Genomic DNA, 13,882 nt, shown 5'->3' on the forward strand with positions numbered 1-13,882 from the left:
AGAGCACTCAGCCTGTCCACACTGTAGCTAATACCTGAAGGCCAGCCCTTGGGGGAACTGTTACAGCCTTTGAGGGCTGTAACAAGCCAAACTCTGGGTTCCTCATCTGTAAGTTGAACGTCCCTTTCTCTTTTACCTGAAATGGCAATCAGCATAGCTCCTTCCTACCTTCTTATGCCTCCTTGTTTAAGACCAGTAGCCCTCAACCTCAGCTGAATATTAGTGCCTCCTGGGGAGCTTTGTAGAGCATGACCAGTGGGTTTTCAGTGTCTGAAACCCATTCCCAGCTAGATGAATCAGAATCTATAGGGGTGAGGCCAGGCAAAGGTACATTTTAAATTTTGTTGTAGACTGAGTGTTGGGAATTACTGATTTTGAGGCTATTTCTTCTTTTAATCATTTGATGAGTCCATCTGTCATATATTAAATAGACCTTTTGTCAATTACTATGTAATTGGATCATGCAGACTCTGAATACACAAGAGTCATCACCAAGAAGGACACAGCCCATGACATTATGATACAGTCCTATAAGGGGAGAATAGGTGGTCTGACGTTGCCTTTAGCAAGAGGGCAGCAGGTCAGAGATGGATTTCTAAATTTGAAGAATGAGCAGGTATTGGAAGGAGGTCATTAGTCACAGGTGGGAGGAAGTAAGCACAAGTGAAGCCACAGGATGAAGTTCAAGGCACTGGGAGGATCTCAGTGTGGCTGGATCGTGGAATCTGGAGGGTGATGCAGTATAGAAGGTATCAGCTGGAGGGGAGTGGAAAGCAACCCTGAGGGCCCATGTGGTCACACTGAAGGAGCCAGTCTTCACCAAGAGACAGTGATGAGGTTACATTTTGGAAATAATCCGGCCTCTATGTAGAGAGGCTGGAAGGGGCAAAGTTGAAGCCAGAGGCTGTTGGGAAGCTGCATCAGGTGATGAGGCAGGGCTCCAGGGGTGGGTCGGTGATAATAATGTGAAGTCGAAGAAAAGGATAAATATTTAAGACGTGAATGAGCATCTCACACTTCTGACAACTATAATCCTCCGAGCAAAATTCCCAACTTTCATGAACATTAAGATTCCCCAGCCCAGAGAGTTTTACCATTTGGATCATTGCTACTTTGTTTTTCATCACTCACCAAAGACATAATGAAACTCCAAGTTGCAATACCTGCGCAGTACAGATACATGGGGCCCAAAGAACAAGACCGTCAGCAGTTTGCATTCCAGACTCTGATTTGGGAGGAGTCAAACCAATGGAACATCCCAGTCTTCAGTGAACTCTTCTTATTCTCAGCTCCTGGGTTCATATCTTGGCTTTTGATCTGGTGCATAGTTAGCCTAGTGTTTGCTGGATTCGGAAATGCTGTCTTAGAGAGGTTCAGTCATGGTGACCTCACAGCCCATGTTACACTCAGCATTGGCCTTTGGGTCAGAATTAGGTCATCAACACCCCCTCTGAGGGATGCTCACAGGAGCTTAGAGGCCTATTAAGACCCACTGGAGCATCAGAGGTGGGGAGAAGCTAAATAGCTTGCTGGTTCTTATGATTATCACATGCCAGGCTTAGATCATGTCCTCTATGAAGTGCAGAGACACTTTATTGCATTTATTAATGAACAGACTATTTCAAATTCATCTGGTATAATTTGAGGACATAGGATGAAATCAAGGATGAGCTGGAGGTTGCACACCAGCTGAGCTGACTTGTGATTTCAGAACAGTTTCTATTCACTTACATTAAGCCTGATCCCATGGGGCCCTAGAGAATCAGGCCCATCAGCAGGGGCCTGCACTGGTCCAACCCCAGTAGGAGGTGTGGTAGAAGGAAGCAAGGATGGGCCAGACTGTCTTCCAGTCCCTGAAATCATTCTGAGGGAAAGCTGAGAACACTGTTTAAAGAAACAACTCTTTAATCTGTCTGAATCAATTCTATTCAGTGCAACCTAAATATAATCTTGAATTTCCCTGCACATGTTATGAACCCCCCAGGTTGTCATGAGGTTTTTTGCATGCTGCAAGGAAGATTTTTTCCCTTTGGATAAGCTATTATTAGAATGGTGATTCACAGGAAGCCTCCTAATGATGGGTATACTGTAACGGGGTAAATACTGTGCATCTTCTAATCCTAACTAGAGATATTCACCTCCACTTTATAGACAAGGAAACAAGATTCAGAGAAGCCAGAGCAATTTGCCCAGTTAAGTGAGTGATGGAGGCAGACTGTGAAATGAGCACTGCCTAATTCTAAAGCCAGGCATTTTTCTTCTATACCAGGGGTTAGCAAACTCCCACCTGCAGGCTGTATACCCAGTCCACCAGCTATCTTGTCAAATGAGGTTTTATTGGAACACAGCCATGCTCATCATTTCTTATTATCTGTGGTCACTTTCATGGCCCCACAGCAGAGCTGGGTAGCTACTACAGACACTATATGATCCACAAAGCTTAAAATATTTATTATCTGGCCCTTAAGAGAAGTTTTCCAACCTCTGCTCTAGATCAAACTGCCCCAAGATAAATACAAAAAACTTAAATCCTGCTCCTTGGGCTAAGAAATCACTTTTAGTTTTTCTTTCTTTCATTTAATATACTTGATTTGTCGTTGTTCAGTCGCTAAGTCGTATCCAACTCTTTGCGACCCCATTGACTGCAGCATGCCAATACACTTGATAGTACTCAGCAAAAACTCTTGTTTGTGTGAACTGACTCAGGCAGTCCATTCCCTACCTATGGCAGAACTATAAAGTAAAATCATCCCTAGTTTCCAGAAACTATCCTAAGTTTAAAGACCTCTAAAGGATGGAGGTCAGTTGACAGCCTACATCTGGTTCAGTAACTGTTCCTGCCAGGTAAGTCACCAGTTTTCACTCTAACTTCTTGAACTTTTTCTGGGCAAGGACACTTCTCCCCATATTCTAACCTTGGAGAGTAGCCCCCTAGAGTGAGTCCCAGTCTCCAGAAAAGTATCCTGCTTATACATGGGTGCCTGGGGTCTTCCTTCCCCCAGACTCCTCTCCAGGTGGAATCCCTCCAGTTTTCTGAGCCTTCTGCTGTTTTATGTGAAGAACATTTCTGGGAAGAAAAATGGTTCCAGTCCTAAAATCCAGCAATGAGAACTCTCCCTCATGAGTCATTTTAGAGCTGGACTGCACTGGTATCTGTCTTCCCTAAGACAGCCTTTTCTCTTCATCATGGAGATAAATCCACTTAATGGCACCACTGGTTGGGTCATTGTATGTTTGTAAGCATCCGCTTTAGTGTATACTGCTGTGGCTTCTTCCAAAACCCTTCACTCAACTTCAGATCAGCCCCCTCCAGCTCACCTCTGGAAGAAAGCCCAGAACGACCTCTGGAACCCTAAGACACCATCTCAAAGCCACAGACATTATTCCTTAGGCTGTGGAAAAGTGCTCTCTGAGAGGTGTGTATCAGTCTTAGTGTTCTGTTAAGGTTGCATTTGTTTAATTCTGCAGATGAACGGTAGAAGCCTGAGAATCTTCAGTGTTGAGCCTATCAATCATTACAGTCTGGAAGTTTCTTGTTAAGTACCATGGGCCACAATACAAACAAGAAACAGTGCCTGCTTTCCAGGGATTTACAATCTCGATGGGGTTACAGGTATACTAGTCATTAACTTCATTGCTTTAGAGACATATGACAAGAATCTCTGTAGAGGCCACACTAAAGGCTCAGAAGTGGTGCTGGACAAATGCTGAGATCAGAGGTTCTCACACTTGAAGGTGCATCAGAATCATCTAGAGCAGCTATTAAAATGCTGACTCCTGGGCCCAGCCCTAAAGTTTCTGATTCTGTGGGCCTGGGGTGGGCCTAAGAAGCTGAATTTCTAGCAAGTTGCCAGATAGTACAGATGTGGTCTGGGAATATTTTTATAGGAGAAACCTCTGACATAATTTCATTCTCAGAAGGTAAGGGGGCTCACATTTGTCATGAATCTAATATGTTCCATTCACTGTGTCAGATGCTTTGCACATAATATCTTGTTTAGATTTTACAACAACCCTGTGGACTCTGTACTATTATTTCCACTTCACAGTGAGCAAACTAAGGCTTAAGAAGGGGAACTAGTGTTTGCTAACTATCTACAATATACCATGCAGAGCTTTGGGCTTTACCTCATTAACAATAATGGCAACCCACTACAGTATTCTTGCCTGGAGAATCCTGTGGACAGGGGAGCCTGGTGGACTGTTGTCCATGGGGTTGCACAGAGTCGGACACAACTGAAGCGACTTCGCATGCATTCATGCATTGAAGAAGGAAATGGCAACTCACTCCAGTATTCTTGCCTGGGGAATCCCAGGGACAGAGGAGCCTGTGGGCTGCCATCTATGGGGTCGCACAGAGTCTGACACGACTTAGCAGCAGCAGCATTAACAATAAACAGTGTGTGTGTGTGTGCGCGTGCATGTGTGCACACGTGCGCACATGCTCAGTTGCTGAGTTGTGTCTCTTTTGTGTCTCTCTTCCGACCCATGAACTGTAGCCAGCCAGGCTCCTCTGTCCATGGGGTTCTCCAGGCAAGAATACTGGAGTGGGTTGCCATTTCCTACTCCAGGGGATCTTCCCAACTCAGGGATCGAACACGCATCTCTTGCATCGCCTGCATTGGCAGGTGGATTCTTTACCACTAGCGCTCTAATGAATCTCAAACGATTCATTCTCCCAGTTTACAGATGATGGAAATGAGTCTGGGAGGGATTGAGTGTCTTGAGGAAGCTGGCGGGCTGGCTTCAAAATTGTGTGTGTTGAGCTCTAAAGGCTGTGTAGCTGCCCAGCAACCAGTACCCATCCATTGGCTGAAAACTACTAACGTGAACTCCAAAAGCATATTTTCCCTAATACCTGAGTCATGTACTGCCTACCTCCTGCCTTAGCTCTTGCCAGTCCCTCTGCCTGGAGGGACATTTTCCTCTTCCATTACATCGTAACTCCCATTCATTCTTCAAGTCCCAGTAACAGTCGTATCTCAACCATGTAGACTTTGCTGACATGCCTCCTTTCCCCAACTGGCCCAGGAAGAAATATGCCCTTGTATGTGTCCCAATATACATTACTGAATTCCATCACACCACCCAAAATCCTCTGATGATTTATCATTAGTAACAGAAAAAACAATCCACATTTTTCATAGTCAGTAAAGCTACCTACCATCTTCCAAGCCTTACCTCTCAGCTCCACCTCATTTCTCCAATTAAATGAAACCACCAGACACTCTTCTCTACTCAGAGCTGTTCTCTCCTCTCTCTGAGCTTGCCTCATGCCATTTCTTCCACTGAGACTGGCTCCTTCCCTACTCCTCCTCGTGTCCAGGTCTGGCCTCTCCTTAAACCCCAGCTGCAGTCCCCATGCTGCACCCTCAGCCCTCTGGCACTTGAGAGGGCCTCAGCAAGTATTTGAGGGATGAATATCTTGCCTGTGCTCCACTATGATGTCACTTCCTCTCTCGGAAGATGCAGGTGGAGTTGCAAATCTTTCACTTTCCCAGGCCAGGAGCTCATTCGGCACAAGCACATTCACTCTTAGGGCCTTTTACATTGTAGATGCTCAGAAACAGTTGTTGAATGGATGGATGAATGATGCTGGATAAAGATGTAACTGGAATGTCAGGGTCAAAGAGCTGATGAGACCAGGAGCGCACACAGGCCCCATGGATCAGAAGCTCATTGCAGTTAACAATGATGAAACCAGAGCACTGTTAGACTGCCAGCATGCTTGATTCTATTCAGGGATCCCCAGCACTTACACCGTTAACCCACTCCGCCAAGGAGCTCAAAGGTTTTCTCCATTTAAAGTACAAGTGTCTTGTGAGACCCCCACTTCTTTTGTAACATATGATGTTATCACAGTCAGTGTGTGCTGGGAAAACTCCAGAAACACACGGTTCAGACTACAGGCACGGTTCAGACCTTGATTAAATAATCAGTCAATACCAAATGCAAATTCTAAGAGTATGTTTTCTTTGATGTCTGTGGCAAAGCACATGTTGTAATTAAGAAGTTTTGAGTTCATCGATTTGTTCATGTCTCTGCAACACCATCTGTGGGTTTTTCAGAAAATGATTAAAGGTTTTCCAAAGAGGGTGGGGTTAAAGATGGTGGCTGTGAGTATCCTGATTTAAATTGCACACATAGAGCATTAACAGAGACTTCACATCATTAATTCTAGTTCTTGTAGAAGATGTGTTGCAAAGGAATAGAAGGCTATTTGATCCCTCTGACTATTTTGCCCCTTCTTAAAGAAACAATGACATCTATCGCTCAGGTCATTTTTCTTGGCCATAGAACAATGCCCAGTGCCAAGCAAAACTGTGAGGTAGGCAAAACCAGTATTTGGCTGCTGTTTTATCCTGTATATCTACCACTTGCCTCCCTTTTCCTGGGGCCAGTGCTGTCCAGACCTCTTCACCGTTATCAACCTACTCTTAAGAAAAAGGCTATATTTTCTTCAAACTAAAGTGTAAATGATTGTTGGGGATTTAAAGGATTGTTCCACTTATGGATGCTTACATCTTTCAGGGATCAAAGTCTTAGGCAGGAGAAATGAAATTCTAACAGTGGATTTTAAGTGCAGAGTGTAAGTAGAAGCTGAAGAGTTTCCCATACTTGCATAAGGGATTATCATCATTTCCATGCAAAGGTACAACCATGCATATAAATGAAGATGATTTTAACTTATTTGTTTTCAGAATAGCTTTATTGTTCCTACCCAAGGTCCTTCTCCTATTTTTTCTCCAATCTGGGCAACGTCAGCCTTTTAAATTGGTACTCCTGCATACTTCATTGCTTATTTTCACTGAGATCTTTGGTTGAAAATGACAAAAATCGCATTCAAACCATTTCCAGAAAAAAGGCTTATGTAATCAAACCAGCAAATATCAGGGTTGAACTGACATTGTAGTTGATTATGTCTTCATCATTGGGCTTCCCCTGTGGCTCAGTGGTGAAGAATCTGCCTGCAATGCACGAGATGCAGGTTCGATCCCTGGGTCAGGAGGATCCCCTGGAGGTGGACATGGCAGCCCACTCCAGTAATCTTGCCTGGAGAATCCCATGGACAGAGGGGCCTGGCAGGCTACAGTCCAAAGGGTCACAAAGGGTCAGAGACAACTGAAACGACTTAGTACATGCACATGGCATCACCATTATTAACACATTCTTTGTCTCTCTCTTTCTCTCTCTCTCTCCACCCCCCACACACACGTGCACATGCTTCTAACTTTCTTGTGTCTGATTCTACTGGCATCGGGCTCATTATCTTCCACTCTGCCATATGTTAAGGGACATTCTCACAGTTCTCAATTTGAGGCGAAAAGAGCACACTTTAATTCTGCCTCAAGTTGAGTCAGATAAGTCTGGGAAGGATGCTGACTGGTCAGTTCATGCCACATGCCCTCTTACTAGCATTAGCATTGTGTCTAGTCACATGTAGTCCAGTGACTGTCATCTCTGACAGCTCCTTAAGAAACTCATGAAATAAGAGAATCACCTGGCCCTCTGAGCCTGTGTTTTCTCATCTATAAAATGAGGAAAGTGGAGAGAGCTATTAAGACTCCCCCAGCATTAACCTAATTCTATTTTAAAACCTCTTCATTTTTGGTGTTCTAGTTGCTATATCTTTGTCTCTCTTACATGTCCTACCTCCCGCTAGAAGGTCAAGTAACATTAGGAGATAACAATTACAACCTTGGCTCAACTCTGAGTTTCTCTAAATGAGGAAAGGGGCAGCTCCTGCAGTGCCCCTCACATGAAACTACAAAGTGTTATAATTCAGCCTTGACCATATTTAGCCACCATTTATACTGCAAGATACGAGATGGTCACAATTTCAAAATTTGTGAAGCATCCCAAATTTAGCATTTTGCCTGAGTAAAAAAAGAAGCAGATCACGTGGAAGGTCAACTGGAAATTTTCCTTTCTTCCATTACACTGGGGGCATGAAACAATGTTTATGTAACTGGTTCCAATTCAGACACAGCCCGGGTTTCAAGCAGTTAAAATATGGTAGTTTCCATATTATTTACCTATTTCAACATCACTGAATATGCATACTTCATTCTAAATTCATGTGACATCCTCTTCTTTGAAATACCTTCCCATCTGCCAACAATGTTTATCCATCCATCTGCTCTGTCACATCCACATTTCAGCTGTCATAATCTTTGTTCATCCTGGTTCTCTTATTAGACCCTTAGTTCACACAAGGCAAAGACCATACCTTCAGTTAAGTTCAGTTCAGTCTCTCAGTTGTGTCCGACTCTGCAACCTCATGAACTGCAGCACGCCAGGCCTCCCTGTCCATCACCAACTCCCGGAGTTTACTCAAACTCATGTCCATTGAGTCGGTGATTCCATCCAACCATCTCATCCTCTGTCGTCCCCTTCTCCTCCTGCCCCCAATCCCTCCCAGCATCAGGGTCTTTTCAAATGAGTCAACTCTTCACATGAGGTGGCCAAAGTATTCCAGGAGTTTCAGCTTTAGCATTGGTCCTTCCAATGAACACCCAGGACGGATCTCCTTTAGGATGGACTGGTTGGATCTCCTTGCAGTCCAAGGGACTCTCAAGAGTCTCCTCCCAACACCACAGTTCAAAAGCATCAATTCTTCAGTGCTCAGCTTTCTTTATAGTCCAACTCTCACATCCATACATGACCACTGGAAAAACCATAGCCTTGACGAGGCGGACCTTTGTTGGCAAAGTAATGTCTCTGCTTTTTAATATGCTATCTAGGTTGGTCCTAACTTTCCTTCCAAGGAGTAAACGTCTTTTAATTTCATGGCTGCAGTCACCATCTACAGTAATTTTGGAGCCCAGAAGATAAAGTCAGCCACTGTTTCCATCTATTTGCCATGAGCACTCAGCAATGTTTGTGATGTTGACTTCACAAATGATGCTTCTCAAGCAAATTTTTGTTAAAAGTTTCTATCAATACAGTCTGATTGGGACATCCCTGGTGGTCCATTGGCTAAAACTGCACTCCTAATGCACGGGGGCTAGGCTTAATCCCTGGCCAGAGAATTAGATTCCACATGCCACAGATAAAAATCCCACGTGCCACAACTAAGACCGACCACAGCCAAAGACATAAATAAAAATATTCTTTAAAATATAGTCTGACTTATGGTAATCCTAATAACCAGTGGAATTACACTGCAGAGAGCAATCCAGCCATGGCCCCAGAAAGTCCCATGAGTCAGTGGACTGGAGGACAGTTCCCTTCATGCCTTTACATCGGTGTTGTCACCAGCAACCTCTTCTTTACAGGGCAAGCATGGCAGGCAGTCCTCTGAGAATAGTGTTGCCTGCTGGATAAAGCAGATCCATAGTGAATGCTATAGATCTGTCATCCTTCACATTTTCTTCTGAAGTTTCTCAAGATTCCTGCAATTAGATTTATTTCTTGTGATAAAATACTTCTTGCCTGATAGTCCCTATGAAAATGCGAATAGATTACCTAGTAGTGGGTAGTCTTACTGTGAGCATGGATTCTTAAAGGTTAGAAGCATATAAGGAAAAATAAGGGTTGATAGCACTTGAAAATAGACAGACCTGTTTGTCTCCTGGCCACCTATGACTCATCTTACCCTTGGTTCAGCCGTGTTCAGTTGACTAAAGGAAAATGTGGTTGACATGGGACTCCTGGTTACATGAGGGCAGGGCAAGCAGTGTGCATGCAGATGACCGAAGAGTGAGCTATCAGACATCCCTGAGTTGAGGGGACTCGTGGGCTTATGGGTTCCCTTATGGGTTCCTTATGAACCCTTATGGGTTCCCTCAAGGCTCTGGTTTTTCTGAGGGCACATTTGGTTTTGCTACCAAGAAGGATTCATTTTCTTGTTCTGCGTCTCAATGCCTCTGGACCCCAGCAGATCCCTGGACAGGTCCTTATTTGTAACAGGACGGCTATGGGAGAGACATCTGCTTGGAGAAGGCACCCTGTACCATCAGAGAGGGGCAATGCCATTACACAGAGCTCAGCCAGTGCAACAGTCTGTCCAGTGTGTGGAGGACATTTCAGCTGCCTAATATTACTTGAGGTGGTGAGATTTTTTCCCCATCACCTGGCCATCACTCGGGTTTGAAAGTTCTGGTTGCCACAGTCTTTTCCATGCTATAAGACTGATATTTCTGTTCAATAAAATTTCATGAAATATCGGCATTTTAGTGGGACTAGTCAGTGAGTAGGATTCCCTGGTGGCTCAGATGGTAAAGAATCTGCCTGCAGCACAGGAGACCTGGGTTTGATCCCTGGGTCAGGAAGATGCCCTGGAGGAGGGCCTGGCACCCCACTCCAGCATGCTTGCCTGAAGAATCCCGTAGATAGAGGAGTCTGGTGGGCTACATTCCATAGGGTCGCAAAGAGTCAGACACGACTGAGCAGCTAATACTTTTTTTTCCCATCAGTGAGCAGTTACTATCTACTGTGCTTGAATTGTTGCATGAATAACTTTTTAGAAGCCATAGGAGCATACTGAGATCACATTCATCATGATGGGATAGGTGGTACCCCAGGGCTGTTCAACACTGTGTATGTTCTGTTCACCATACAGGTATCTTAGGTTTCAACTAGATATGTGTGACCTTAGAGAAGTTCTCAATCCTTTTCAGCAACCATTTTCTTATATATTTTTTAAATGTTGTACTTTTTGATTTACAGTGTTGTGTTAGTTTCAGCTGTATAGAAAAGTGATTAATTATACATATTCATATATCTATTCTTTTTCAGATTCTTTTCCCAATGTTGAGTCCATTTTCTTATCTTTAAAGTAGTAGTAAAAACATATACTCTACTGTATTGAAAAGAGGATTAAATGAGTTGATGAACAGCAAAGTGCCTGACACTGAACCTAGCACATAATTGAGGTGCATTGGTGATCTACTCTTATTTTTAAGTTGCAGATGACCTCAGAATGTTGGTATGAAGGCAGTAAAATACAGCATTTACAGTCAGCCCTAAGATCAAATCTCAGCTCAACCACCTATCAGTCATCTATAGAATTTTGGACTAAAGTTTTCAAAGCTTCAGTGTCTGCATATAGGAATAATGATGATACCTACATCCTGAATTTGAGTAGATTAAAATAAAGAATATGTATGAAATACCTTTCATAGTATCTGGCTCATAGTAGGTATGTTATCAAGGGTAACAATCGTTGTTAACATTTGTAATGGAGGATTTGAAGAAAAGAAGCAGCAAGGTTACAGTCTCTTGGATGCCTCTGTGTGTTTTCTGGTCTTTTCCTGCTCTAGATATTTGGATGAAGATGAATCCACAGTAATAGAGGCAATGGTTAATTGCCTCCTTGTGGTCTGGACCTGTCCCGAAGCAGCCAGTTACCATATTCTTCTTTTTTCTTGAGGCTTCCACTGGGATGTGTCAGTTCTAATTCAATAGACCTCTTTTTTTAGTGCCTGGCTCAGAGAGGCAATACCACATGCACATTTCTGGATATATCATCTATATGAACACTCAGACCTTAACTCCATGGCGAAAGCAATCCAGGAGGGACAGGTGTAGGTATTATTTCACATTCACTTGAACCAGTGCCAACCAAACTTCCAGAGTTAATTGTGTCTCAGAGAGTTTCTCCTGGAAAAAAATGATTATGCATACTTCTAGCTGTTGCTTAGACTCCTTTTGTTCTTGACTTTGCATTGTCTACAGTCATATAATATATCGAGCAAATGAATAGGTATATACCCTCCCACCCTAAGTCTCCCTCTCCCTTCCCAATTCAAAGTTAGTCAATCCACCATTTCCTTGCAATTCCAATAGTATAGGAGGAAATGGAAGCTGTATATCATAGTAGTTGACTCTTTGGAAAAGCACGCTCCAAGTTAGGGCCAAAAGTGCAAATGAAGGGAACTTGCAAATGAAGGGGGCTAGGGAAACATAATCTGTTCAGAAGGTTTTTCTGAATGGGTAAGGACAATCCCCAGGAAAATTATGGTCTTCCTTCAATCTCACAGGTAATGCAGGTGGTGAAGGAACAGGTTATGAGAGCTCTTACAACCAAGCCTAGCTCCCTGGACCAGTTCAAGAGCAAACTGCAGAACCTGAGCTACACAGAAATCCTGAAAATCCGCCAGTCTGAGAGGATGAACCAGGAAGATTTCCAGTCTCGCCCGATTTTGTAAGTTACCTCTGACCCCTGCCTTTTAACAGCTCTGACGCACCATTTCTAGGGTGAAAGCCTGTCACCCAGCTGGGCTGTGTTGCAGTCTGTTTATGGAAAACCAGTGAAAGATCTCTACTCAGTTCCTGAAGTCTCAGCAACTCCTTGAGAAAGGCTGGGCAGGGGTGGGCTACGGGGAGGTGGAGGCAGGAGGTGCTGGCAGGAGGATCTAAACCAAGAAGTGACCCAGTTACTGCTGAGTCCTCTAAGGATTTGCAGCTGAAAAGACTGGAAACTTTTCTAATACTTGGGACAATCTTTTTTGTTTTGTCCATAAAGCTATAGTCTATATAGGCACTCTTGAGTGGCAAGATGTTCTGCTTCAGCCAGAATGAGACTTAGCAATAATTAAAACAAGAGGAACATTGAAGTGTCATAAGTGGGAGGGAGCATGAGCTTGCAACGGAGCAACCTACTGCCTCCCTGCCCCACTGGCTCTGCCTCGCATCAGAACATCTCATGTGGCTATCAGCAGAACATCTCTTGTAGCTATCAACCCAGAGGCCTGAGGTGAAGAATCAGGGGGCTCCTTTTCTTAGGATTTTGCATCAGGTGCACTTGCAATGGTTGTGTAATTTCATCTCCATCTTTATGATGTTCTAAACCTTGAACGTGAACACAGTTTTAGACTGTTGTTTCCTTTATCTTATCTTAGTATTGACCTGTTTATCTTCCTGTGTCCTTTTCTTAGAACTAGGTCAGTTTTGTTACCTTATGCTTCATAGGGAAGAAAATAGGAAACAGGATGGGAAGTAAAGAATGTGTTTGATATTTACTCTCATACTTCCCTCGAAAGACTGAACGTGGCTTCTTCTGAACTTTCCTATGAAACCATCTTACATCATTGGTGTCATGAAGCACCTCGTCAACATCTCTCTCTCTGATTCCTTTTCTTTATCCCTGCTTTCTGTTTCTTGTTTCAATTTATCTGATATGTTTAGTGCTTGGCGATTTGCAAAGTACCTCCTTGTGTTCCTTATGCCGTATCATGTCCTCACACCTGTGTGAGGAAGGCAAGTCTTATTTCTACTTGAGGACCAGAATATAGTCTAGAGAGGAAAGGACCTTGTTGGCAAGTGTAGGAGCCAGCCCACAGATCCCGTACCTAATTCTTCATTTCCCCTACCAGAGCTGCTTTGCCAAGTACAAGGCTAAGATGAAGTTTTAAAAAATGCACAGAAAAAAACATAGCCAAGCTATAGCATCTACTCTGTGTTTGTTTTCAAGCCTTAAGAAGCATTATTAGAAGCTGCAGAGCAGAACTGTGGGCTTTTTGGGGAATGAGGTTAGGCAGCAGGGGAGGGGCCTTTGGTGGCTCATGCATGCTTAGTCGCTCAGTTGCTTGAGACAGTTTGGACCCCATGAACTGTACACTGCTAGGCTCTTCTGTCCATGGAATTTCCCAAGCAAGAATACTGGAGCAAGTTGTCATTTGCAGTGGGTTGCCATTCCCTCCTCCAGGGGATCTTCCTGACCCAGGGATCAAACCCACGTCTCCTACATCTCCTGTATTGGCAAGCGGGTTCTTTAAAACTGAGCTACCTGGGAAGCCCCTTGGGCAGCTCACATCTATGTAAAACCTAAGCCATACCCACATCAAGCAGCAGGCAGCACTCATGAGAGGCAGAGCTGGGGTTTTGCTTTGGTCATCAGCTATTAATAGAAGAAGATAACAGCCCCTGAATACCAAGT

At 43.8% G+C, this 13,882-nt stretch overlaps 1 protein-coding gene across 5 annotated transcripts in view; it reads left to right on the top strand.

The window, feature by feature from the left end:
• ELMO1 (engulfment and cell motility 1) overlaps nucleotides 1–13,882 on the top strand; it is a 563,801-nt gene that overhangs the window by 510,038 nt on the left and 39,881 nt on the right. For all 5 annotated transcript variants that reach the window (XM_043873513.1, XM_043873512.1, XM_043873514.1 and 2 more), the window contains one exon: nucleotides 11,985–12,148. In XM_043873513.1, coding sequence (XP_043729448.1) covers nucleotides 11,985–12,148 — 164 coding nt within the window. The remainder of the gene's footprint in view (nucleotides 1–11,984; nucleotides 12,149–13,882) is intronic.

This window comes from Cervus elaphus, chromosome 18 (genome assembly GCF_910594005.1).
Source record: "Cervus elaphus chromosome 18, mCerEla1.1, whole genome shotgun sequence".
NCBI classification, from domain to species: domain Eukaryota; kingdom Metazoa; phylum Chordata; class Mammalia; order Artiodactyla; family Cervidae; genus Cervus; species Cervus elaphus.